At 36.5% G+C, this 27,479-nt stretch overlaps 1 protein-coding gene across 6 annotated transcripts; it reads right to left on the reverse strand.

Moving 5' to 3' along the window:
• PNISR (PNN interacting serine and arginine rich protein) lies at positions 1 to 27,479 on the reverse strand. 6 transcript variants are annotated; one of them, XM_008065840.1, is made up of 13 exons: positions 27,348 to 27,479; positions 20,743 to 20,822; positions 19,003 to 19,120; positions 15,551 to 15,739; positions 13,977 to 14,200; positions 12,353 to 12,524; positions 11,114 to 11,304; positions 9,239 to 9,376; positions 7,037 to 7,136; positions 6,249 to 6,302; positions 4,615 to 4,785; positions 2,505 to 3,585; positions 1 to 2,270 (listed from the first exon to the last, which is right to left on the reverse strand). In XM_008065840.1, exons 3-13 carry the CDS (start codon positions 19,088 to 19,090, stop codon positions 2,240 to 2,242), a joined length of 2,439 nt encoding a protein of 812 aa, XP_008064031.1. In that variant the 5' UTR covers positions 19,091 to 19,120; positions 20,743 to 20,822; positions 27,348 to 27,479; the 3' UTR covers positions 1 to 2,239. The 6 variants fall into 6 exon arrangements, with proteins under 6 accessions (XP_008064031.1, XP_021571863.1, XP_021571869.1 ...); XM_021716188.1 differs by lacking the exon at positions 20,743 to 20,822 and having other exon boundaries at positions 19,003 to 19,118; positions 27,348 to 27,436; XM_021716194.1 differs by lacking the exon at positions 2,505 to 3,585 and having other exon boundaries at positions 6 to 2,270.

The following is a 27,479-nucleotide window of genomic DNA, read 5'->3' on the forward strand; positions in this document are numbered from 1 at the left end:
TGAGATTCCACACCAATCTTTATTTTTATTTTGGGGCCTGAAACAAATCTCATAATTACCTTTTCCAAATTACATTTTATTTCCTTAATGGTGTGGTTTAACCCCACTCCACAAAAAACAATTATGATTAACACACTAGAAATATTTTAAAAGAGAACCTTTTAAAGAAGACATTGATTAACCAATCCAGACCAGTGATTGTCTCAAAAACGGAATCTATTAATTTTCTGGGGTGCCATTTTAGAAAAGTTTAATAACCAAATTATACATCTAATTAACTTATATGTAAGTTTTAGCATTCACATCCTAAATCATGGAAACCCTATTTTATAAAATCTTACCACTCAAGGTAAATACTACATTGCATGTCAAGGAAGTAATAAACTCTCTAAATTTGCCATTAAAAATCTGAAAAACCCAAATTACAAATTATAACACTGGTGTATCTACTGATAATCACAAATGTCATGATAATTTTTTTAAAAATTACAGATCTGACAAGCAGCTTGCAATTATGGCAGAGTAAATATCACTTTTGGCTCTAGCTCATATCTGTCCCCAAAATGTGAATATCATAGCCAACAGAATTTTTTCTGTAGAATTTTATTTTGAAAATAATATTTCACTTCAAGATTGATCTAAAAAACATTTTAAGATATGAAAATGTTATACAACTTATCTATTACAAATTAATCAGATAATTCTGCAATTAGGTATACTGTATTAGCTCACCTACATAAAAAATATTGCACATTTTCCTTTATTTTGTCTTCAGATGTGGCTGACGTCTAAACTATACAGAATTTCTAACTATTTTAAAGTTATTCTGTGAAATGTCATCTTTATAAATATCAGAACTAAATGCACTGTAAACAGCCATTTTGGTAAACATGCATTTATTCACAGTTGATTTATTTCCTTTAGATAAATGCATAACTGCTCAAAATTATAAAAGAATCTTATGTAGAGGTACAAGAGCACACTATACAAATCTATTCCTAATTTCATTTTGAGGAAACACTGATCTTGGCAAAAATCTGGCATTATTTTTAAAATGAATGATTGCTGGTAAGAAGGCATACTTTAAAACTTTTCTGCGTCCTGCATCTGGCTTCTTTTTCTTTTAAAATTAAAATTGAAAAGCATTTGTTTTCTGAGATTCAGCTATCACTGCATAAGTGAATAATCATACAAAATGAACCCTGAAAGCAACTGAGCACTTAAGTTAAAATGCTTTGAAAGCCCCTTTCTACTCCTACGCCATGAATGCCTTAAACTGCTAGAACACTCACTGATCATAATTTTAAAAAACTGACAAAAATCAGACTATTTTAATGTTATGAAATTGACACAAACCTGCATAATACAGCACTCCTCCACTGAGTTGAGGTCATATTATACTTTAAAAATATAAACAAACATACTGAATCATGAGTCTTGTTTCTATAACCCCAAAGTGTTTAAATATGCTTCTAAAACAGAAGTGGGTGATGACTGTAGAATAAAGTTCCAGACTTGACTATTAGTGTCAAACACAATCGTTCCTTACAAATTAACTCTACTGGTGCAACGGCTTGATTGATTCCAGCAATTTCATTTTACAGGAGTGAACCATACTTTATACACATAGAGAATATGTTAATTAAAAATCTCCAAAATAGAAGGAAAAATTTAGAAAGTTGTCAGATGTTTCCAAATGAAAAGCAAAGGCCTATTTCTAGCCCTCTTCCATACCCTTGAAGTTAGAATTTGACAAAAGTCCATGGATACAATTTACAAAGTTTGACAAACTATTAAGTTTAAAACCATCTTCTTTGGGGGGAGGTGAGAGAAAGTACCTTTAAAACCTGTTATACAAAATTCCAGCTGCCTTTGTTATAAAAGTACGTTCCTTATATTAAAATCATAAAATTAAGGTGCAAGAGTTTAACAAAAATGAACTAAAGAGCTTTATTGACATCACAGTACATTCAAGAATAATTTTAAGAACGTTACAGCTGAAAGAGAATGGCATATTTATAGTCTTATTATGCACTATCTTTTTTTGAAAAAAATGTAATACAAAGAAATCCTATTAAGTAACTTGGAGCAGCATTGGAAAAGGTACACCTATTTACAGATTAAAAAAAAAGATTCTGGTTTCACCTACACAGCCACAATGTGCCTCTATAATGAGACAAGCCCTTAAAACTCATGGAATTTTTTAAACAACATCATGGCATTCTTGCCACATCATTCCTCAGCGCTTACGACGGGGAGGGGTTGTTGATCTGAAAAAGAAGGGAAAAGACAAAATTTAAAAATAAAAATGTATTTTACACTAAAATGCTGCAATTTTTAATAAATATTATTATATAGGATTTCTAACATTATTTAAGACTATGATCATTTATCAAGCACCAAACTGAGTTTATAAAAGAGAGAGAGAGAAAGGACACTTTCAACTTTGAATAAATTCAAATTTTTAAAAAAAATCAGACAAAATACTTTAAAAAGTATACTACCTTGATCGGGACTTAGACTTGTGTTTGCGGCTTGCCTTCTTACCAGACCTTTGAGATTTCTCCATGGATCGCGATCGACTATGTTTAGGCTTCTTAGCCTTCTTTTCTTTGCTACTTCCTGGAGATTCAGAACTGCTCCTTCCACTAGAATCAGAGCCTGAATGTTTTTTACTATCTTTGGTAGTACTTTTCTTACTATCTTGTCTAGAATCGTGTCTTATGATTTTGACAGACAAAGAACCACTCCGAGAGAATGTTCTTTCACTTTCTCGTTTTCTTTTTAACCTATCATCCTGACTACTGAACTTCAAATCTTTTTCTTCCCTTTTTTGTTTTTCTTTTCTTTTATCCTGTTCACGCTCCCTTTCTTTGTCTTTCTTTTTCCTATCTATGCTCCGACTCCTCTCCTTTTTCCTCTCTTGGTCTTTAGCCTCACCTTTATGCTTATGACTGCTCCCACTAAGATTTCCACGTTGATCATCAACTTTACGCCTATCTCGACTCCTACTGCGACTGGAACGATTGGCTCGTCTATCCCTTGAGCGACTTCTACTTCTACGTCTCTCTCGGGAAGGACTCCGATTGCGTCGTCTTTCTCTTTCAATGCTGTTTCTAGTAGATCTCCTTCTATCTCTAATCTTTATCCTAGCCCTGTTGCTCTCTATTTTAATTCTGCGAGAGTAGCTTCTACTCCTGCTACGTCTGGCTTTAATTGTTGGAGATCTGCTCCTACTATGTCTCTTTTTCCTTTTAGGAGAAGAAGACCGAGAAGAAGTGCGACTACTACCTGAGCTAGAACTGTATGAAGAGCTAGAGACGGTACTACTAGTACTACTAGTTCTGCTATTGCTACTGGAACTACCACTACTAGAACTTCCTGATCTACTCCTTCCTTGTTTCTCCTTTTCTTTATGCTCTTTTTTTGGTTCTAAAATTGATGTAGTTTCATTTGGAGTTCTCTTCTTTTCATTAACCACATCACCATCTGCTTCTCTTGCTTCTAGTAGTGATAAACTATTTTGCTCTTTATGGATAAACTCATTCATCTCTTTTGTAACCCTTTCTGTTTGTTGCTTTTCTTCTGAAACAGAAAAAGACAGAATCACTTAGAAAATCTGAATGTACTCCTATATTATCAAATTTCAAGCTGCCAGACTATAACAGTAGAGCAGCACTGTTCAATAGAAATAGAGTGCATGCTACATAAGTAATTCAAAACTTTCTAGTAACCACATTAAAAAAGAAACAGGTAAAATTAATTTTAATATTTTATTAACCCAACATACAAAAAATATTATTTCAACACATATTAAATGTAAAAGAATAGTGAGTCATTATAGTGCTTTGGTTTTTTGGGCTTTACTTTTAATTTTTCTATTTTAAAAATGGGGTACAATTCAGGGTTAGGTATACAAATGTTCATTATGCAGGTATTTTTTCTTCAATGTAAAGTCTTTGAAATCTAGTGTGTCTTTCCTACCTACAGCACATGTACCTACTTCAAGTGCTCAATAGTTCCATACAGTTAGTTATTCTCCTGGACAGTATGGCAACAGAGTATCAAAATGTAAGGTACATATGAAGCAAATAAAAATGATTTCCCTTTTGTTCTATTAAATTAAATTTTTAAAGGTAAATATTAGCGATTTATAGGACACTTTTAGCAGTTAACTCTCAATAATTTCCATTCAAATTGTCCAAATAAGATTTTTCAAAGAAATTCTAAATATGTTTTTTCATTATTCCTAGTATTTTATGTAAGCTCTTAAGAACTGTACTTATGTAATTGATTCTAAATAAAAAATATTCTTTTCTATTATCCTTAAACAGTCTAGTTACAAATTATTTAGTCTTACAAATATATTTCATCTAACTCAAGTTTTTTCATTCAAGAATTTTAAGAAAAAATAAAAATGCCCTAAACAGCTTGGCTTATAGCCACTGGAGTGAATGGATCCTAAAACAAAGACTGTGACCTTAGTTTTAGTTATGTCACATATTATTTATATTCTAGTATTGATTCTGTCCTTTGATATTTTTAGGATGATTAAAAATAAAAAGATATATACACAAAACTGGACAAAACTGAAAAAGTTTAAAAGGTATATACCTTCCATCTGTTTATCATGTAATAGCTGCTGTTCTTTTTCTTTCCTCCAAAAAGCTTCCTGTTTTTGCCGGATTCGGTGCCTTAATTCTTCATCATCAGTGTCAGATGACTCAGAGCCTCTGTCACTCCTCTCATCTTCGCTGTCTCCTGATCCATAACCACCCAGTCCACCTGTGTGCATAAAGCTCAGTCTATCATATGAAAAACATATATTATGCACTAAAAACTTGTTAAGGTCAGAGAAGAAAGCTAATTTCTTTTTTCATTGCCTTTTCCTGAAAGAATATGCTTATTCGGGGTGGGGAGAAGTATAAATTCAAATGCTTACAGAGTTCACAGAATCTTCAGGCAATGGTTTACTTAGTGTCTTATTCTTTCTGGAACATTTAATATATTATCACCATAAAAGAATCATGATAATGGGTTTGTTTTACTGTCCATACTATCATTTAAGTTTAATCAACTCAAACACCTTAATAAAATTTACGATGCTTCTGAAAACATTTCTAAAATTAACTCTTTCAGCCAGGCACGGTGGCTCACATCTATAATCCCAGCACTTTGGAAGGCCAAGGTGAGAGGATTGCCTGAGGCCACAGGTTCAAGACCAGTCTGGGCAACTTGGCGAGACCTCATCTCTACAATAAATCAAAAAATTATCAGGGCGTGGTGGCACATGCCTGTAGTTCCAGCTCCTTGAAAGGCTGAGGCAGAAGGATCACCTGAGCCCAGCAGGTCGAGGCTGCAGTGGCCGTGAGCATGCCACTGCACTCCAGCCTGAGTGACAGAGTGAGATTCCAACTCAAGATAAATAAATAAATAAAATTAACTTAACTCTTTCATAGTTTAAAATTTAAAAATCCCACGTAGTATGCTAAGCAACTTTTCTCTAAAAAAATTAGAATACTGTAATTGTCACTGGTATGGAAATGGTATGGTACTAAAACTACTCCCCACCCTGAAGTGATCTAAATAACCACAACAAAACCACGCGGGCATTTGTTTTTACCCATTTCTTTGGATCCACACAAAAATAAATTTGTAACAGAGATGTGGAAAAGGCAAATTCAAGCTTTTACAGCCTTGATAATACATCATGCAAATAGCAAATTATGAGCACATCACTACTATTAGACTATAAGACAAACTCTTTCCTCTACATTAAATCTGACTTGCTACCACACAATCTATATAAAAGTTATTAAAAGCATTAGTGGATAGGTTCTTCCCTAAGGCATGTATGCAGTAATCCTGAAAGTGAGCTTAGATACTATCATAGCTAAATTATGAGCTATTCAGCACAAACTCTGCGTGTGTGTGTGTATGTGTGTGTGTATGAAACTTTACATATATAAAATGCATATATTGGAGCAATTAATCAGGAAATCCTCCATTACAACTTGCCCCAATAAACTACTGATTAGCCATTACACGTCACATTGATAAAATTTCCACTGTGAATGCGTTAGTCAAAAAAAAAAAGGCAAGCCTTTTTAAAGACTGACATAATTCTAAGACCTATCTTGATGTATAAACTGAGTAGAAACAGCACAGTTTCAAAACAGAACATGTAGAGAGACAAGGTAAGTGTGATTTTCCCTTTAGGCCCTCTCACAAATAAGGAGAACACTTACCGAGTCCAGTGAGGGAAGCCAGTGCACTGGACTGTGCCAGCTGTTTTGCAGGAGCTTTGTATCACATCAACAACAGGAACAACATGTTAACACAAATAGCCACGATTTCATAGTCATGAGAGTCTATGGTATTGTTAAATCTACTACTACTGCTGCTTTTTGGGGAGAGAAGAAACATTAAAAACATAACATTCATTTTAAACCAGTAGCATGTCTGGCTTTGAAATAATAATTCTGATGTGACCTGAAATTGGTTTATAATGAGGAAAAATGTTGACCAGCATCTCTTGATTTCTATTTCTGAGGTATGGCACATAATTTAATTATTGTTTTCAATACATTTTTAAGGGATACTAAAAAAAATGGGGGCGGGGAATCATTTGCTTCTGTAAGAATTATAACTGGTAAACTAAACTCTGTACGTTCATGATTCAAAATTCATTAGTCAAAATAAATTATATTAGAAGTCATAAACCTAAATAAATCACAGTATGTATTAAAAAAATCTAGCAAAATAAACTGAACATAAGAAATTTTCCACAATACATTTTAGAGGTTAACAGCATGATTGCTAATTTGTGCTCAGGTAGGTCAGATAAAACAAAATACCTGTATAGTTATAATATGATATCTATATATCTACTCTTTCCCAGAGTTAAAACATGCAAGAGAATATCCAAATATCTGATAGTAATCCACCAAGGACAACATCAAAAAAAAAAGTCCAAAACAGTCACCAAAACCAAAATACCCCCAGATAAACAAAGCCAAGAACACCCACAATATACCTTTCGTTGCTTTTCGGTGTGCATCTTTGGCTACATAATAAATTTCTTCATCGGTGACATCCAGTAGAATTTCAGTCAGAAGCATTTTTGTCAGCAACATCTAAAAGAGAATATTTTATATACTAATTTAATTATTATCACTACAACAGTTTGATATTTTCAAAAACATTAAAACGCAAAGTCATCTTATAAAACATTTTTAGCTGGATGTGGTGGCTCATGTCCATAATCCCAGCACTTTGAGAGACAGAAGTGAGAGGACAGCCTGAGCTCAAGGGTTTTAGATCAGCCTCGGCAACTTGGTGAAACTTCGTCTCTACAATCAGTCAAAAAAATAGCCGGGCACAGTGGAGCGCGCCTGTAGTTCCAGCTACTTGGAAGGATCGCCTGAACCCAGCAGGTTGAGGCTGCAGTAGCTGTGAGTGTGCCACTGCACTCCAGCTGGGGCAACAGAGTGAGACTCCTACTCAAAAAAAACTCCCAAGAACCAAAAACATTTTTAGAGATCACATCAACCATTCAAGGAACAGAACCTTGAACATTATTCTAAAGCATCAAAACTTTTGAAAATTTCAAAATCATGTAGTTCAAAGGAAAAAATATTATGAGGCCAAGGCAAGAGGATTATAAGGTCATTAAGTTCAAGACCAGCCTAGACAACATAGTCCTCACCTCACCCCCCCATCAAAAAAAAAAAAAAAAAAAAATTAGCCAGGCATGGTGGTGCTCAACTGTAGCCCTAGCTACTCAGGAGAATAAGGCAAGAGAATTGCCTGAACCCAGGAAGCTGAGGTTGCAGTAAATAGTGATTGTGTCACTGTACTCCATCCTGGGTGACATAGCAAATCCCTGTCTCAAAAAAAAAAGTATGAACTTATCTGTTATAGTAGAGACACTGAATCCAAAACATTTTTAAAAGTCCATTTTAATAAAAATTTCTATGGGTGTTTTAAAAGAAGTATCTCTTATTTAATATAGGTAAGTAGTTTTTTCACTTCTCTTTTTAAAAATTGATACTATTTAAATTTTCCACTTTTTTCTTGATCAAACTTAAAGCAAACAATACTAATTTCCTTTTTTTTTTGAGTCGGAGTTTCACTCTGTTGTCCGGACTGGAGTGCAGTGACATGCTCAGTTACCGCAGCGTTGGCCTGCTGGGCTCAAGTAAGCCTTCCTCCTCAGCCTTCTAAGTAGATGGAACCACCAGGTATGTGCTACCACATCCAGCTGATTTTTAAAAATTTATTGTAGAGAGAGGGTCTCATCACGCTACTCAGTCTGGTCTCGAACTCCTGAGTTCAGGCAATCCTCTCGCTTCTGCCTCTCAAAGTGCTGGGATAACAGGTGTGAGCCACTGCACCTGGCTGATACTAATTTCTTAAATCACTTTTCAAGGTTGGGTTAAAAATCTGAGAGAAAAAAAGGAAAATAACATTATTCCATTCTACCAGATGAAGTCCTTTTATTCTGAATCCTTTTGTTTTTGACCCCTGTAATACACTAATAAACTATAACAGAACCCTTAAGTAACAATTAACATGATATAAAATGGAGAGCACATACACTTGAAATTAAGAGTTAGATTCTAGTACTGGCTTGGTTATCAACAACTATTAGTCTCTTGGCCTCTCTGAGCTCCAGATTACTCATCTATAAAAATGAGAGTAGGGGTCGAGCGTGGTGGCTCATGCCTGTAATTCCTGAACTTTGTGAGGCTGAGGTGGAATAATCTTTTTTTTGAGTTGGAGTCTCACCATCATCCAGGCTGGAGTGCAGTGGCATGCTCATGGCCACGGCAGCCTTGACTTGCTGAGCTCAGGTGATTCTTTCGCCTCAGCTTTCAAGTAGCTGAAACCACTGGTGCGTGCCACTACAGCCAGCTAATTTTTTGATTTATTGTAGAGATGAGGTCTCGCCAAATTATGCAAGCTGGCCTCCAACCCCTAGACTCAGGCAATCCTCTCACCTCCCAAAGTGCTGGGATTACAGGTGTGAGCCACCAAGCCTTGCCATGATTTTGTATTTTAACCATTACCTGGATTTTGCAGACATTATTTGCCCAGTAAACCTATAAATGAATAAACATTTTATAATTGTTTCAGAGTACTTGGCTAAAATGTTTAAGACAGCCAACCAATAGTTTTTTTTTTTAATTGCAAACAAAATAAATTCCTATACATGATAAGAAATGTAACATTCTACCATTTGATACTCTTTCTCTTCTTCAGTCATCTCAGGTTCACTCTGCTCTTCTTGAGGAACTGGAGATGGACTTCTGGTGACTTTTCCACTACTTGCAGCCTCAACATTTTCAGTGTCCTCATCTTCCTCATCACTATCCTATAAAAAGTAATAATATGACTTAAATTCGTGTTTGTAATGTAAAATTCTTGCCTTACATATCAAAAAAATCTTAAACCCCAAATTAAAAAGTCTATGAGACAGAAATAAGTATTGCCTGAGAAGAAATTTAAGATTATAAAATGGCTTATAAAAATCAATCATTTTAATTTTCCAATTTTCATCTTCCCTAGTCAATTTTGACTTATTTTATAAATAACCAGAAAAACATCATGTTCAGAGACTAATTTAATTAATACTCATGATATATGATAATACTGAAATGAGTAGCTTGTAGAACTTTGGATAAATGGACCACAGATATATTGTTCAATAGAACTTTTACAGCTATACATTTAAGCAATTTACCTAATATCGTAACTTAAAATGAAAAATCTCTAATCAGTTCCAAGATCTCAGTTGAACCTGCAACTTAGCTAAAAAGAAGGAAGCTACAGATGTGCCTCTTCTGGGCTATATACTGAATAGATAAAAATGCAGTCTACTTCAGATTGAGGAAATGTCAGCAGTTTGTCTCTGTATGATTTTAGGTTTCAGTAACCAGATGGCATACAACCCTTCCTTTGTCAAAGTGTTCCATAGTCATTTTTAACAATCCTACTAAGTAAAAAATAAGAGGACCTCCTAAATACTATCATGGAAAGACTATTTGGACCAGGGGAAAAATATATGTAACACAAGCCCAAAGGCATCTGGGAAGAAAAAAGAATAATCTCCAATTAAAAAAAAAATCAAATTTGGAAATTCACTATTTCATATATATATATACTTTTTAAAAAGACAAACTTTAATAGTGTTTTCCTGTTGTTTTTGTTTTTCTGTGGTTTCTTGTTTTCATAAAATCCACAATAAAAACACAGCTTTGGCATGTGTCTTTTAAAAAAAGTAAAAGTTATTTATGGAATTTAAGTAAAACCAATGACTGCCAAAATCTAGTTATTTTGCTGTCCTTGAGACTTGTTTCTAAAGCAGACAATGGCCTTTTCTGAGTTGCAGACCAGCTGGTTTAGTGGCTGACATACCTGTCAGAAGCACATTACTGCTGAAAAAAAAATTTCCTAAACCACTTACGCCACCTAATTGATGAAGGTTTAAAGATTTAGAATGCTGCTGGCTAGGCTCAGTAGCTCATGCCTGTAATCCCAGCACTTCTGGAGGCCAACATGGCAGGATCACTTGAGCCCAGCAGTTTAAGACTGCAGTGAGCCATGGTCGCGCCACTGTTCCTAGGCAACAGAGGGAGACCCTATCTCCAATAAACAAACAAGCAAATACATAAATAAATAAAATGTTGCTATACTTTCGGTGCTTATGTCAAAAAGAATAAAAATCATTATATCCTCAGATATAGAAATATTTACAAAAAGGCAAATTTATTTCTCTATTTCTATTTTAATATAGATTTGATTTATAATCTACCACTAGAGAGTCAGCTGTACCAAAACAAATGAATACAGATTTATCAAGATAAGATTTACCTAGCATCCCATAGCATAATCTCGCTCTGGAATGAGAGGTCTGCAAACTTGTTGCCACCTTTCTCCTTACCCTACCTTCCATAACATACATACATAAAACAGAATCTGCAATATAATGAATGAATGTGATCTTAGAAACATTACTGATACTCTTCTATATCCTAAAATATCTACTTCAATGAAGTTTTCGCACAGTCAAGATTATCACAAAGAGTTTCATGTCAAGGATTCTACTTACAAATTTACTTCTCTGAGGTAAACGAGGGCCATCTCCTCCTTCAGCATCTTCTGTGGCCTTTTTTTCTTTTTTGGACAATTGTGAACGCTGTTGTTCCATTCTTTCTTTCTCCAACTTCTTCTGCTTTTCACGTTCCATTTTTTCAAGACCTTCACGAATCCAAGCTGGAAGAGTCCTGCGTTTTACCGCATCTGTTTCAAGTGGGGGAAAAAAGTACAAGTCAGTTACTTAACAATCAAACACGCATGAGGTTCTTATTTCTGAATTTCTACAAATTTTTTGAATAAATTTAAAAAGTCCATTAAACATCATGCTTTTCTTAAAAATCATCACTTTTAATAACACCAGGAACATTGTCCTAATGCTTACAATCTGCTAGGACACAAAGAAAGCACATTAAGTCATCTTATTTAATCCTTACAAAAGCCTTCAGAGATCACTATTATCTCCTTCAGAGATCACTTTGACAGGTAAGAGAACAGAGGCTCAAGAAAATTAAGTCATGTGCCAAGGCAAATAGTGACATTGTAGTGTGATGGTAATTCAGAGCCAAATTCTCACACTAAGCTGCTTCCTAAAATATGAATATAAAATCAAACAAAAGCACAAGTCCTATTTTCACACTAAGAATTCACTTAAACAAGCATTAAGTTAAAAAAGCAGTAAAGTTAGAACTTTCCTAGACTGTAAAAAAGAAAGAGTCAAATGTTCAGATACATTAAATACTAGGTAATTTGGGACTTTCTAGGTATAAAGTGGCATAAATATGTTTGTCACTGAAAATGTTTGCTCTATGTTATTTAAAAATTGAAATTTTCTGCCAAAATACTTAGGGAAAGTGAAATAATCAAAGGAAAATTAATCTGGCAGCAGTACATCAGATGAACTAACAGTAGACAAGACCACACCAGAAAACAATTAGAAGTTTTCAAAAAAAAAGAAGGGCTCATATGTCTACATAATGTACTCAAATGCCAACATTGAAGAAAATCTCAGGATGCTATGGCTATCATAAATACACACTTCATCACATGATCTGGATTTTAAGGTAAAAATTTATTAAAAACTTTTTAATATTTTAGACTAGTATATTTTTTGCAATTTTTAAGGTTTATGACTATAAAAAACAGGGTTTTAAGGTATCAATACCTAACATATCAGAGTTATTAGAACAATTTTTGAAAAAAGAATCCTTTTTATATAATAAAGTGGCCAACCATGGTCCACTAAAATAGCTACCAATTTGTGGAGGCTCCTGCTTCACAGGAAGTGCAATAGGTGAACGCTGCCGATCCCTGAATGATGATGGTCTTTCTCTTCGGTTCTGGGGAGGTGCTGGGGGTCCTGGAGGTCCTGGTTGCCAATAAGGAGGATGAAATCCACCTTGCGGTGGACCAAAAGCAGCCCCATGCTGAAAGAGTATTGCAGTTTATTTTTCTTCACATTAATACAATATATTCTCTGGGACACACGCGTGTTTATGAACTGGGACAGTAGAAATCCATGTGTGCAGCAAATCCAAGAATTCCATGGTTCTAATATCCACCGATACTTCTGTAGCCCCTAGTACCTAGGCTTAACTTTTCTTAAGAAAGATTTTTCTGCCTATGTAAATGCACAGTTTTCTAAAAGCCAGGTGATAAGCTATTTTCAAGAAATACAGAATAGGGTGTGTGTTTATATATATACATATATATAAACTTTTTCATTCTGAATCCATTTATAAACTAATCCTACCACTACTAAGACAAAAAATATTAATTTTTCTTTAACTAGAAAATCCATGAAATTTTCTTGACAATTTCTACTTCCTACTTACAGTGAGCATAAGTTGTATCTATAGTCTTGAAAGACACATTTAGTTATAGGGAAAAATAGAAGTTACTGAATCATTAAATATTTTTTGCAATTTTGCTATTTTCAAGAGACTTTTCTAGGCCAGTTGCCAATAGAGCTCTTTGTTATTAGTATGGGATTTAGCAAATAAAAGTGGAGTAAGTAAACACTTCCTGCCACTACATTTCTTCAAAAACAAAGCAAAAACTGCCATACCTGTATACCAAGTGTAAGTATACAAGTATCTACATATGTATTGAGAGGACTATTGTCTCACAGTAAATATTGTATGTCCATTATTAAATCCACCTTAGAGTTAATGAAATACTGTTTTTTCCAGAATGTTTTATTATGATCACAGTTTATAAGCTAATAATTGCAATCAGTTATTTCAAAATGACACCTAGCACTATAATTTAAGAGTAGACCCTGGCAGAAGGGATAAAGAAAATAAAGCCCTGCATATGACACTATTTTCCATAGAGTTCTACGTCCCTAGGAATGAATTTGATGCTACAAAGGAAGTGATGGACAATCCCATTAACATGTCATGTTGTAACAGAAAAAAAAAAGTCAACACTAGAAAAACAGTCATATTCTACACAGCAGAAGGTACTACATTTAGAAAGATGATCTATGTTCATGCGTTTTATTCATGCCTTAACCATAATCTATTATTGACAAATAATGTATTCAACTATTATGCATTTTCTAATTTTTATTTAACAAGTAAATATTCCATTTTGAAGTTATAAATTAGAAAACAAAACATCATGTAGCTATTGCACTTACACATTTTTAATTTTATAGAAATTTTCCCCTATCAATTCTTTATGCCATTTTCTAATAAACTTTAAAAAATGAAAAAACAAAAATCTAATGATTTTAATACTCAAAAATTGGTATGTGGTTATCCGTAGAAGTCTGAAAAGCGAAACACGTATCTCTTAGGTATTCTTGATGAGACACTTCCAAAGAATGGATTATGTGCACATCTAAAATATTAAAGCAACAAAATATCTTTCACCTGATAGTCAAACTGGTTCACTGGCCCCACTGCAAAATTATCGGGTGGTCCACCAAAGTTGTGATTGTTCTGGTTAAATATATGCCTGTTGTCAGGGGCAAATTCCCCACTGTCCTGACTGTTGCTGTCTTCAGAAGGAGGAACAATGTCCATTGGGCCTGGTGTTGGTGGCATCCACGGCTGATCTGGAGGGGGGTGTGGGGGTTGCTGATGCATTCCCCATTCTATTTAGGATTTAGGCATAAAAACATTCAACAGGGAGTTATAACAAAATCAACACAAAATTTTAAGATTTTAAGAAAGCAGAATTTTTCAGTAAAAGAAACAGATAAAACTTATTCCTTTTATATACCTTAAAAATAAGCAATGAAATAAACTGTCTTATGTATAATTCAAATGAGCTAGTTCCACTCTGATTCATACCCTAAACAAATGGAAACCAATGCCCCAAATTATTTTTAATAAATCTAACAAAATCCAAAGCAATTTTTCGTTGTTTTTCTATTTTTGCTCAGTACACCACCACAAAAATAATACCTTGAGAGTTTATATAGTTTCTTTCTTCCATGAACACATTTATCCTCACAACATCCCTGTGAGGTAGGGAGAAGTCATGTATTATTTTTTGCCAATTTCAGGAGGGGAAACTGAGGCACACAGAGGTTAAAATACTTGCCCAGGGTAACAAAGAAAGCCAGTAGAGCAAAACCAGGGGGCGTGGTGATGCCAGGGTGAGTCATTTATGAACTTGAACTTGGGAACTAAAACATTTTCAAACTTAGGGGAACTTGGCTTTCAAGAAAGCTAGAAATGAACCACCTCAGTGTCAGAGATGAGAAAATTTATCTTTTTGATATCAAGGGATTACTTCCTGAGTTTTCCATTCTTATAGTGAGAAACAGTAAGTAGTAATAGGGAAAGGAGGATATGACTTCACTATCAGCATACCCAAATATGAGACTGATTCCTTCATAAATAGCTTGAGGTGACTATTAAAAAGAATAGCACAAGCCATGGAAAACTGAATTAGCATCAAAGAATCTAAATCATACTGTGAAGTTAAGAAAACAAACAAAAAAATAAAACAAAACACACAAAATCTTATGGAAGATCTTCACTTTCTGAAAAAAAAAGGGAAGAAAAAGGTGGGTGGATGGTAGGAGCAGAGTATATTTGACAGACTAATTTGTCACATGGTGACACAATTTTTCTTTAATCAGAGGCTAGACATGTTTTACTCTGCCAGTGCTGCTTCTGAAAAGGCCAGAGGTTGCAACAGAGAGACATTTGAATGCTCTCTTCCCTAGATTCCAAGTGAGGCTTCCAGAGTGTTCCCAGCCCCTGTCAGCCTAGGAATGAAGAACCAAGAAAAGAATCAAACTGAGTGCCACAATGCTAGCAGACTGAGTACAGAGTAATTTTAACCAAAAAATGTCAAGGTCAAATCAAATTGGAACTGCCTATTCATTAAGCATTAATATGAAGAAGTCATAAAACTAAGCAAACTAATAAAGTTAACATTAATATTCATTTTATTTTTAGAAAGTTCCCAAATTTGGAAAACATAAACAAACCTGGTTGCCACATTCTGTTGAAGTTTGAATCCCCTTGAAAATTCCCATGATTGTTTGGACCAGATTCCATTGCAGACATATCTTGTCCATTTGGCATCATTCCTGGTGGTTGTTCTACCATGCTTTGTTGTCCTGAGGCTTCTCTTTGGGCAATCCACGCTTGAGCCAATGCAGCCCAGTCAATCTGGCCTAACATACATTAATACAGAACTTAGCATTCAGAATGCAGGAGCTAATGTAGATCCCCAGTAGAAATCATAAATATTTCTGACAGAGAGGGTATGAGGCAAATTAAAAAAATTTTTTTGGCCAGGCTCGGTGGCTCAGTCTGTCATCCCAGCAGTTTAGGAGGCTGAGGCGAGTGGATTGCCTGAGCCTATGGGTTTGATACCAGCCCAAGCACCTTGACGAGACCTCGTCTCTACAATAAAATAAAAAAATTAGCCGGGCTTGGCAGCGTGTGCGCCTGTAGTTCCAGCTGCCTGGAAGACTGAGGTGGAAGGATCGCTTGTCTAGCAGGTCAATGCTGGGGTAGCTGTGAGTGTGCCACTGCACTCCAGCCTGGGTGACAGAGTGAGACTCCAACTCACAAAAAATATATACATATTTTTTCAGAAGAGGTCTTTAATTCAAGCATGTTATAGCCTAAAGGACACTTAGAAAATAACCCTTATTCAGGCTAAAAAAAGTATTAATATAAACTACATTAAAACTTTCAGACAAAAATACCACAAAAACACTCCTAACCCATTTCTAAAAAAAGCAAGGCTGGGCATGGTGGCTCACACTTGTAATCCCAGCACTTTGGGAGGCAGGAGAACTGCTTGAGCCCAAGAGTTCAAGAACAGCCTGGGCAATATAGTGAGCCCTTGTCTCTAAAACAACAACAAAAACTAGTCAGGAGTGATGGCATACCACTGTAGTCCCAGCTACTCAGGAGGCTGAGGTGGGAGGATCACTTGACTCTGAGATTTGCAGGCTACACAAGACCTCGTCTCTATAAAATAATCAAATAAATTAGCTCGTGCACGCCGGTAGTCCTAGCTACTTGGTAGGCGGAGACAGAAGAATCACCTGAGCCCAAGAAGCCGAGGCTGCAGTGAGTCATGATCATGCCACTACATTCCAGCCTGGGTGATAGAGTAAGACCTCGACTCAAAAAAACCCAAAAAACCTCCCAAAAAAACCAAACTAAAGTATAAAACACACACAAATTTATAAAAGATCTTCACTATCTGGGAAAAAGAAGGGAAGAAAAAGGCAGGTGGACACAGGAGCAGGGTATATTTGACAGACTTCTTACTAACTTGTAAGAATTTATCCCTTGCATCTTAGTTTACAAAGCTTTTAAAAAGTCATCACCTTTTTATTTAAAAAATACAATATAAAAATATTCACTCAGTCATTTCTTCCTCAGCATATCCTATTCATCTTTCCAGGCCTGAATCAGAGCCTACAGATCTTGGATGGGTATAGCTATCTATCCCTGCTCCTTCTCACAGGTGCTTTAAGTAAGGCTCCCTTCTGCGGGCAAAACATATCTCCTTAACAACTTGTTAGTCAATCTTTACTAAAAACTCATTGTCCCTGCTACCTTGAAGACTCTTCTCCCTTTTTCTTTCCCAAATATCTATACTTAATGTCTTTATATAGATATACATTTTGAGTTGGAGTCTCACTCTGTCGCCCAGGCTGGAGTGCAGTGGCATGCTCATGGCCACCCCAGCGTTCATCGGCTGGGCTCTGGCGATCCTTCCACCTAAGCCTTCCAAGTAGCCGGAATTACAATCGCACGCTACCACCCCCAGCTAATGTTTGATTGATTGTAGAGACGAGGTCTCGCCAAGTTGCCCAGGCTGGTCGCAAACCCACAGGCTCAAGCAATCCACTCGCCTCAGTCTCCCAAAGTGCTGGGATTGCAGGCTGAGTCACTAAACCCAGTCAAGAGTTTTTTTTTTTAAACTTTTTGCAAAACCAACCAAAAATGCATTAAGATCTAACATTATTAATAAAGCAAACAAAACAATTGCTCACAGCTTATCAAAAATTAAATACGCATTCTCATAAACTGGTTGAAACATACTATTGGCATAACCCATATGGGGTTAAATTTAGCAATGTGTATCTAAAATTTTTTAAGTGTGTAACTATAATCTAACAAATCTAAATACCTGGACAAGTAAATTATATGTATACAAATTATGCTAATTGTTTCAAAAAGCGTTTATAGCTTTTATTTGTTTATAAATTAAACATCTAAAAGTGGGTTTGTGTCGGGTTCAGTGGCTCAGCCCGTAATCCTGCGCTTTGGGAGGCTGAGGAGAGTGGATTGCCTGAGACCACGGGATTGAGATCCACCTGGGCAACTTGGCGAGACCTCATCTCTACAATAAATCAAAAAAATTAGCTGGGCGTGGTAGCGCACCCGTAGTTCCAGCTACTTGGAAGGCTAAGGTAGAAGGATGGCCGGGAGCGTGCCACTGCAATCCAGTCTGGGTGACAGAGTGAGACTCCAACTCAAAAAAATAAAAATAAAAATAAAATAAAATTGGGTTTGTTAAATTATAGCACTTTTGTACAACAGAATGCTATGTGGCTATTAAAAAAAAAAGAAATAGCAACAGACTAACCCAGTAAGGGCAAAGCAACATTAAGGGTTTTATGGATGAAACAAAATTGGCCACCAGTTAATAACTGTTAAAGCCAAGTTATAAATGGGAACTCCCTATACTTTTCTTTCTATCTCTGCATACGCGCTTGAAATATTCCACAGGAAAAAGAAACTTTAAGGCCAGGTGTGGCTCACGCCTGTAATCCCAGCACTTTGGGAGGCCAAGGTGAGAAGACTACTTAAGCCAGAAGTTCGAGACCAGCCTGGACAACACAGTGAGCCCTCATCTCTACAAAATATTTAAAAATTAGCCAGATGAGGTGGCGTGGTTCTGTAGTCCCAGCTACTTGAGAGGTTGACACAGGAAGATCATTCAAGCCCAGGAGTTGGAAACTAGTGAACCATGATCATGCCACTCCACTCCAGTTTGGGCAACAGAGTGAGACCCTGACTCCAAAAAAAAAGAAGGAACTTTAAAATGATACAGCACACCATACAGTTAAGTATGATCAAGACAGAACTGTAAGATTCAGAATTAACAATAAAAGCATGCACTACTTAAGCAACATATTTTAGAATTTTTCTTTAGGAAAAACAAGGACTAAATCAGTTTAAAAAATACATAATCTTCAAAAAGCTAGCTTCTACCCTTTGAGAAAATCTTTCAAAGGGAGATTAATTTCCTACCATATATGCTATGGAAAAGCTATTTGAGAACAGATTACATTCTGACCATAAATGATCCAATACACCAATACTAATTCCATCTCCTTTGATCCCACCATCTGTCTCCTACCCATCTCTATAGATTCACCCCCATCCATTCCCTTCTAAATCTTACTTGGATCCTGTTGGTGCTGGAATGACTGCATCCATTGTTGCTGGTTTAAGGGCCATTGTTGCCAAGGCTGTCCTCCTTGATCCCACATCCTTTCTTTTAAAATATACTTGAATTTTCTCTTTAATAAATTAAACATAGTTTAAAAATTAGAGTCAGAGTTCCCTAATTCTAAAGCCTCACACAACAGAAATTATTATGTGATGATACATTTATTTCTAAAGAGATCTAAAATTCTGGTCAATAAGTTGCCAGAGGCAACTGGAATTTTTAAGCTGCCAAGCAAGAGTAAAATATTTTATGTTAAAATTTTGGTGTCAGAATTTGGTGATAAGTATAGCTCTAAACAAGTTAGCTCAAAAAAGACAAAAAAATCTCATTCTTTATAATATAAATTTCTGGATATCTAATTTTTTGATTACAAGAAAAAAGTGATTTAATGCCCCCCAACTAAGACCTCTTTAAGGGGGTAACCAAACAGCTCTGGCTGATGAAGAAAAATCCTTCTTCATAAATAATTATAGATAATAAATAAAGAAGGTAGAATAGAATTAGAAAACTCTCATATTGCCAAAGCTAATGAAAAATTGATTCAGAAAACCTTAGAAGAAAAGTGGATGAGAAATCAGAAATTCAAAGGTTGTCAAAATATCACCCCCCCCCATTATTAGGTGTCTGCCATGTCCCCAGAATCACTAAAAACACTCTCACCAAAAATGTTTAACTGAATCCAACTGAGGTTTTAGGGTTTACTTCCAGTGTAAAGGAATTATAGGGGATAAAGGAATGAGACAATATCAGAAGAAACGAACAAATTCAAAAGGTCAGAAAGAGGTTAGTCACCAAGACGAGGTTTCTTAACTTGTAAATATCATGGAAAAGAAGGTGGAAGTATTTTATGTTAATGACCATTTAAGCTAGGAGATGGTAAGGGAGAAGTCATCATACTAGCCTACTTTTGTGTAGCTAGTTTGGAAACTTTCCTAATATAAGGTTTTAAATTCTTACAAGTCTAATATCTTTGTACTTTACCCAACACTAATACACAACTATATTATAATATACAAGAACCAATGGCACATGTGATAAATGGCATGTTTCTTTATTTTTATATCTCAAGACTTAGTTCACAGCAGGCACTAGATAAATATTTACTAAATTAATCCTACATTGACCCTTTATCTTGAAAACAAGATAAAAGCAAGTCTTAGTAATGTAGAATCACAAATAAGCAGGAAAGCAAGATGACAAAGTAGAGACCATTTACAATTCAGGCTTCTAAGAGTTTCCAACCCCAGTCTTTAGCACTGTCAGAATGTCACATAGGTCGAGTTCTACCAGTGGCAGATCCCAAATTCTCAACTGAAGAATACTGAATTAGTGAAGGCATATTTCTTTCGTTAGTTCGATTTACTTGTGAGACAGACGTATTTATCTTCTAGTTACACCAATGTACTCTTTTACAATGGCATTATTAGAACAGGCAAAATAGACACTAAATGGCACCACGACTGAGGGTAACAGCTGGACTTAGTATCCAAGCTAAATATACTTCTTTTTCTGACCTCTCTTCAGTGTTTCTCTTTCACCCTTTTTTGACTTCTCCAGTTTCCCAACTATACCTAAAGCCCTTAAAAGCTAAGAGAGTCACTGAAGCTCTTGAAAAGAAACTTAACTTACAACTTTAATTAAAAGTTAACAAATAAACACCAAGAAAAAATACCAAGTGCTACTTTAACTGACCTCAGAGGTTCACCTTCGGTTTAAATCTTAGGCTGAGTCAGACTACAGCTTGGAAGCATAGCAGCAAGATTATTTATGCCCTGGGGGGAAAAAAGTATAAGTTTGTTCATAGATTATCACTATTAAAATAAAAATAAATTCTAGAGATGCAACATGAAAATATGATCATCTCCAAGTTAATCTGTTGCTTTTCCTTCCATTTAACTCTGACTCAATAAATAAATAAATAAATCAAAATAAAATTGCAAATGCACATCTCTCTGGTCCAGCAATTCCACAGCAGTCTTAAACCATGAATAAGTATACTCACACCATAACTCAAAAATTTGGAGATATTTTCTAACAGTAAACATCTGTTTTTAGTGACATTTAATTAAAGGCAAGTAAGTTAATTAAAGTGAACTACACAGTAAGTCCCTATTCAGTCTTAAAATACATATGGTGGACTTTTTACATACTGATATGTATTGATGTACAAACTGTATTAGTATTTATTTATTTATTGAAATTTTAAAGATATGGGGTACAATTCAGGGTTAAGTTACAAATGTTCATTATGCAGGTACCCTTGTTGATGAGGTGTGTTCCCCCAAACTGTACTATTAAGTGAAAAAAAATTACATGAAACAGCATGAAAAAACTTTAGGTTTTTTCTTTTAAGAATGTAATTATGGACCAGGTGCAGTGGCTCAAGCCTGTAATCCCAGCACTTTGAGAAGCTGAGGTGAGAGGTTTGTCTGAGCCCATGGGTTCGAAAATAGCCTAGGCAACTTGGCAAGAACTCATCTCGCTGGGCTCGGTGGCTCCGCCTATAATCCTGCGCTTTGGGAGGATGAGGTGAGTGGATTGCCTGAGCCCGCGGGTTCGAGACCCACCTGGGCAACTTGGCAAGACCTCATCTCTACAATAAATAAAAAAAATTAGCCAGGCGTGGTAGCGCGCGCCTGTAGTTCCAGCTACTTGGAAAGCTGAGGTAAAAGGATCGCCGGAGCCCAACAGGTCGAGGCTGCGGTGACCGGGAGCATGCCGCTGCACTCCAGTCTGGGTGACAGAGTGAGACTCCAACTCAAAAAAAAAAAAAAAAAAAAAAGAACTCTACAATAAAAATTTTAAAAATTAGCCAGGTGTGGTAGTGCATGCCTGTAGTTCTGGCTACTTGGAAGGCTGAGGCGGAAGGATCACCTGAGCCAAGCAAGTCAATGCTGGGGTGGCCGTGAGCGTGCCACTGCACTCCAGCCTGGGTGATGGAGTGAGACTCCAACCTCCCCCCACCCCCTGCAAAATGGTAATTACGTATAGAAAATTCTCTTAAAACTGGTAAGCTCAGTCGGGCTTGATGGCTCAGTCTGTAATACCAGCACTTTGGGAGGCTGAGGCGAGTGGATTGCTTGAACCAGCAGGTTTGAGACTAACCCAGGCAACTTGGCGAGAGCTCATCTATACAATAAATAAAAAATTAGCCGGGCGTGGTAGTGCGCACCTATAGTTCTGGCTACCTGGAAGCTGAGGCAGAAAGATCGCCAGAGCCCAATGGGTCAAAGGCTTGGGTGGCCATGAGTGTTGCCACAGAAGTCCAGCCTCAGCCTGGGCAACAGAGTGAGACTCCAACTCAAAAAACAAACAAACAATAAAAAACTGGTAAACTCTGGACCAAGCAAGGTGACTCATGCCTGTAATCCCAGCACTTTGGGAGGCCAAGGTGGGAGGATTGCTTGAGCCCAAGAGTTCGAGACCAGCCTGGGCAACATAGCAAGACCTCGTTTCTACAAAAAATTTTTAAAAATTAGCTGGGCCCGGTGGCATGTGGCTCATGACTGTAGTCCCAGCTACTCAGGAAGCTGAGGCAGGAAGATCACTGGAGGCCAGAAGGTGGCGGCTGCGGTGAGCCCTGATCAAGTCACTGCATCTCCAGCCTGGGCAACAGAGTAGAGCCCCTGACTCAAAACACACACACACACACACACACACACACACACACTGGAATTGGAAACAGGGATCAGAGAATTCTTTGAAATGTTTTATCATGAGTGTATATTTTTAGAAACATGGATTTTAAAATATGAAGAATCAAAGGAAGCTAATAAACCTATAATGACTGGTATAGCCAATAAAAATTATACAAGTCATCTAACTGAGACAGTAGGCAAATCACTTGACCTCTGTCTCATTTTCTACATAGGATTTGGAGTAAATTTTTATAACCTCCAAAAAAGGTACTGCTGGTCATAAAAACTAAATTTAGAGTTATGCTAAATTTTGTAGAAAAAGGGAAGACCTGGTACAGAGTGAGATTATTGAAATACTTAAACTTTTATACATGCTTCAGCATCTAGCACCTAGCACTAAAACCATGCTTTATAAACCGTTTCAAAAACTATTTTTTAAAGAGCAAGATTATAAGTGATTTGATGGCAAAGATTTAGAAGACCTACTCTTTCTTCTTTCATCTTTACCACTAACAAATGCAAAATCTGGAAAACAGAAAGAACACAAAGGTATACCACACAGTAATCAAAAAATGTGTATTTTAAAATTTTACTATGATTTAAAGAAATAACATAATCTCGTACCATTAAAAATAACATTTACATGTTGGTTTCAAGATTTGGAAAATGCTGGTAACCGTTAAAGATGGGCATTCACTGTTCTTCACTTTTGTATTGCTTGAAAGTTTCCATAAGTTAAAGATGACGTATGTACTTGCAAGGGTCTGTACTAAATTTTCATGTTTTTGTCCTGGCTCAAATCTTCTTTAGGAAACAGAAATATCTCAGAATAATTTGAATTCTCAGTAGTGCTTTGTCTACATTAAGTAAATATTTTACTCATTCACTGAAATATGTTATAAAGTAAATACATTAGTATTCAACCATGAAAACGACATTCTAATAATGCTACTGTGATTTTATTACATCAAAAATTGATTCTAATACATTCATTCTTCCTTTAGCCTTAATTTTAATGCTTGTGAGGCTCAAGTTTTCAAGTGTGGAGAAATCTGATTAGTGATGAGCAAGGCTGCAAGACTTTCCTAAGAGCATCTCCCTTCATAGGAGTTAACTGCTATTTCCTTATAAAACAACTGCTATACAAGTTAACTGCTATTTCCTTGTAAAACAACTGGGGTTTGAGAAGAACAGAAAGATCGACAACCAGTGTTTGTATCAGATCATCCAAACTATCACACATTGCTGGGGGAAAAAAAATCAAGCTATGGCTATCACCAGTGTTATGGAATAACTTGTGTTCCACCTTCCAAAAGATTTGCTGAAGTCCTATTCTTGATATCTGTGAATGTGTCCTTATTTGGAAATAGGGTCTTTGCAGATATAGTCTAATTAGGATAAGGTCATACTTGACCAGGGTGGGACCAAATAAAATGACTGTTGTCCTAATAAGAAGAGAAGAAACACAGACTTACGCAGGGAGAACCCCATGTAGAGCTACAGTGGCAGAGATTGGAATAGATGGGTCTACAAGACAAGGAACACCAAGGATTGAAAGAAACCACTAAAAGCTAGGAAAAGACAAGGAAGACGACTCCTCTACAGCCACCAGAAAGTATGGCCCCGCCAAAACCTGGATTTCAGAATTTTAGCCTTCAGAGATGTGAAAGAATGAATTTCTGTTGCTTGAAACCGGCCAGGTTGTGGTAATTTGTTATGGTATCTCCAGAAAATGACCACAACGTATCTCACCCTTTACTTACATGACTCTATATTAGAACCAGATTGTTTTAAGTCTTCTAAAACAACTTGCTTAAATGACTATCATAAATATTTGCAAAAGTCATTCACAGACTGTGTCAAAGATTGATGAATTAAAATGTGGTATTTTAAAGTCCTTAAGCATTAATTACAAAATCAAAGAGATACAGAAACACCTCTGTCCTCTAACCCATATGGTGAAATGTTTCTCATATCAAACACAAAGCCGAGAGTCACAGAATACATCAATCCTCTTTACTCCTAGCCTTTTAGTCTTACCTACCAATTGACTGACCTCAAAGTCAAAAGTAAGTCATTTGTTTAATTCAGGTTAGGTGGAAATGGCACTTTCCACCTAGAGATCAATCTTGCAGTCATTAGGAAAATGGTAAAAAAAAAAATAATTGCTATTTGATGTGATATGCATTTTGGCATACACTAAAATATATGCAGCTTGTAGCTTAATATTTAAAAAAAAATTGGAGAATTGGATAGTTTGGTTATAAATACCCCTCAAAATAACAATAATTTAAAAATAAATGTGGAGAAAAAACCTAAAATGACACCCTAGTAAAGCACACCTAAGCACCTAGATGTTAGTTCTAATATCATTCTTCAATAAAAGGAATAAGGGATCCTTAGAGAAATATCTGATTCTGGGATTGGGGTGAGAAACATAAAAGATGAACCTGGAGCATCTTAAAGTGCCAGGAAGTAAGAAAGTACTAAAGAAACCAAAACAAAAACTGATAGGGGATGTCAAAGTGGAACAGTAGACAAATGAAAGAGCTGCTAATGGCCAAAGCTGAATTATAACACAAATTATGAAATAAATATCCATGGGTCCATAATGACATACATGATAAAATAAATTAACAAATGGGAGGGAAGGGACAAATCTCCCATGGAGAAAAACTCCAAATAAATTAGGTCAATACCCTAACAGAGTATGGGCTCTGCAAAGTGATTTTCTTCTAAAGAAAGAGTGCAATAAGGAAGAGGGTGGAAGGGTAACTCTACAGTGGAGAAACCTGAAAGACACTACTTCAGGCAGGTTATCAAGGTCATTACCACTGTGATGAGTCACCTTGATAATAGGTACCCCTGACAGCATGTGATGTTTAAAAAGGCACTTTACCTTTGTGATCTTCCCTTCCAAAATCCATTAACAGCATTTCATCTTGAGAGAAACAGCTGGCAAATTCCAATAGCAGAGCATCCTACAACATACCTGACCAATACTCAAAAATGTCAAGGTTACTGTATCAGTCTGTTAGGGCTGCCATAACAAAGTACCACAGATTGTGTGGTTTAAACCACAGAAATTTTTTTCCTCACAGTCCTGTAATGTTGAAGTCCAAGATCCAAGTGTCAGTGGGGTCAGTTTCATTCTGAAGCCTCTCTTTGGCTCTCATCACCCTGTCTCCACATGGTCACGCCTTTGTATCCTAATCTCTTCTTAAAAGGACACCAGTCATACTGAGTTAGGGTCCACTCTTGTGACCTCATTTTACCTCTTTCAAGATACTATCTCCAAATACACTCATAGTCTGAGGTACTGACTGTTAGGACATAAGAATTTTGGAGGGACACAATTCAGTCCAAAACAATCATCAAAAACAAGGAAATAACGGTAGTCGATATCTGCCTGGGGAAGGGGGGGCACACCTCATCAAGGGTACCTGCACAATGATTATTTGTATACCTAACCCTTAATTGTACCCCCATAATTTTAAGATATAAAAAAGATATATATTTTTTAAAAAAGAAAAGAAAACAAGGAAAGCCTGGGAAACTGTCACAGCCAAGAGGACCTATGAACACATCACTAAAAGCAATGAGGTATCCAAATGGGACGCTGGAACAGAAAAAGAACTTTAGGTAAAAACTAAGGAAGTAAGAATAAACTATAGACTTTAATTAATAATAATATATCAACATTAGTTCATTAGTTGTAACAAATATACTTTACAAATGTATGCTAATTAGAAGAGAAACTGTGCGGTGAGGGGGGTATATGGGAACCATACTGTCTGCTCATTTTTATGCAAAAACTGTTTTTAAAAATAAAGTTCATTAGTAAGTTTTAAAAATATAGAGACTCTCAAGAACATCTTAAAAGAATTGTTTTATTTCCCTACTACCCTTTGACACTTTACAAAACGATTCCACAAGTAAAAGCTTTAGTGTTCTAGTCTGTTTTTGTTGTTTTTGCCCTGTTGCACTCAAATGAGAAACTCCAAGTTTATTTTGTTTTCCTTGGGGCAGGGGTAGGGAAAAATAATAATGAGGAATTGAGATCTTCAATAGAATGTTAATTTAACAATGTAACAACCCACAATCAAAATGTGCCTAGGGCCCAACTGGTTCACGTGACCATACTAACCACCACAGAATAAAACAACTGAAAAACTGGATGCTACCTGTTTCCCTGATGCAGCTTAACACGCAACATCCATCCCTGGATAAGAACACACGAAAAATACAAACTAAGAAACCGCGCCTGCGTAGTCGAAGGCGCAAAGGGCATAAACTCTGGGTGGGGGCCCCCGCCTTCTCCGACCCCCTGCACCCCCTCCTCACAAGGAGGATCCCACTGCGCACGCGCAGTGCTTAACGGCCAGTCAGGAGCCCAACAATTAGTCCCTTCTCCTCCGAGAGGAAACTCTTAGAAGGAGTCGCGAGCACTCTCCTCAATACAGGCATTTCCTTTTCGGCGAAAGCACCGCTCTGATTCCCCAAGCCTGGCGCACGCCGCGGCTCCAAGGGAATGAGGTCCCAGCGGTCGCGCCGAGCGGCGTACGCAGCCTGTTTAAGTTATGCTACCTTCGCCACAGAAACCAAGAGGACTGTTATGATCCGGCAAGTGCCCACGTGTAATTGCTCTCCAGTACTTACCCACTCTGGTTCCGGAACACCCTTGCTGCCACCGTTCCTGTAATACCTTCTCCAACCCTTTCGATGCTTCTACTTCTTGACGAACAAGACAAGATGGCGCCCGATTGGCCTCACCCGGAAGTGAATAATAAT

Source organism: Carlito syrichta, unplaced genomic scaffold (assembly GCF_000164805.1).
Source record: "Carlito syrichta isolate Samal-C Ts95f unplaced genomic scaffold, Tarsius_syrichta-2.0.1 Scaffold104742, whole genome shotgun sequence".
NCBI classification, from domain to species: Eukaryota; Metazoa; Chordata; class Mammalia; order Primates; family Tarsiidae; genus Carlito; species Carlito syrichta.

What these genes read in the sequence shown, in the direction of transcription:
- PNISR (XM_008065840.1), bottom strand. Translation starts at nt 19,090, where the DNA reads ATGTGGGATCAAGGAGGACAGCCTTGGCAACAATGGCCCTTAAACCAG. An exon ending in CCAGCACCAACAGGATCCAA is followed by an intron (nt 15,740 to 19,002) that starts GTAAGATTTAGA and finishes AATGTATGTTAG; the next exon opens with GCCAGATTGACTGGGCTGCA. An exon ending in GGCTTCCCTCACTGGACTCG is followed by an intron (nt 4,786 to 6,248) that starts GTAAGTGTTCTC and finishes TTATGCACACAG; the next exon opens with GTGGACTGGGTGGTTATGGA.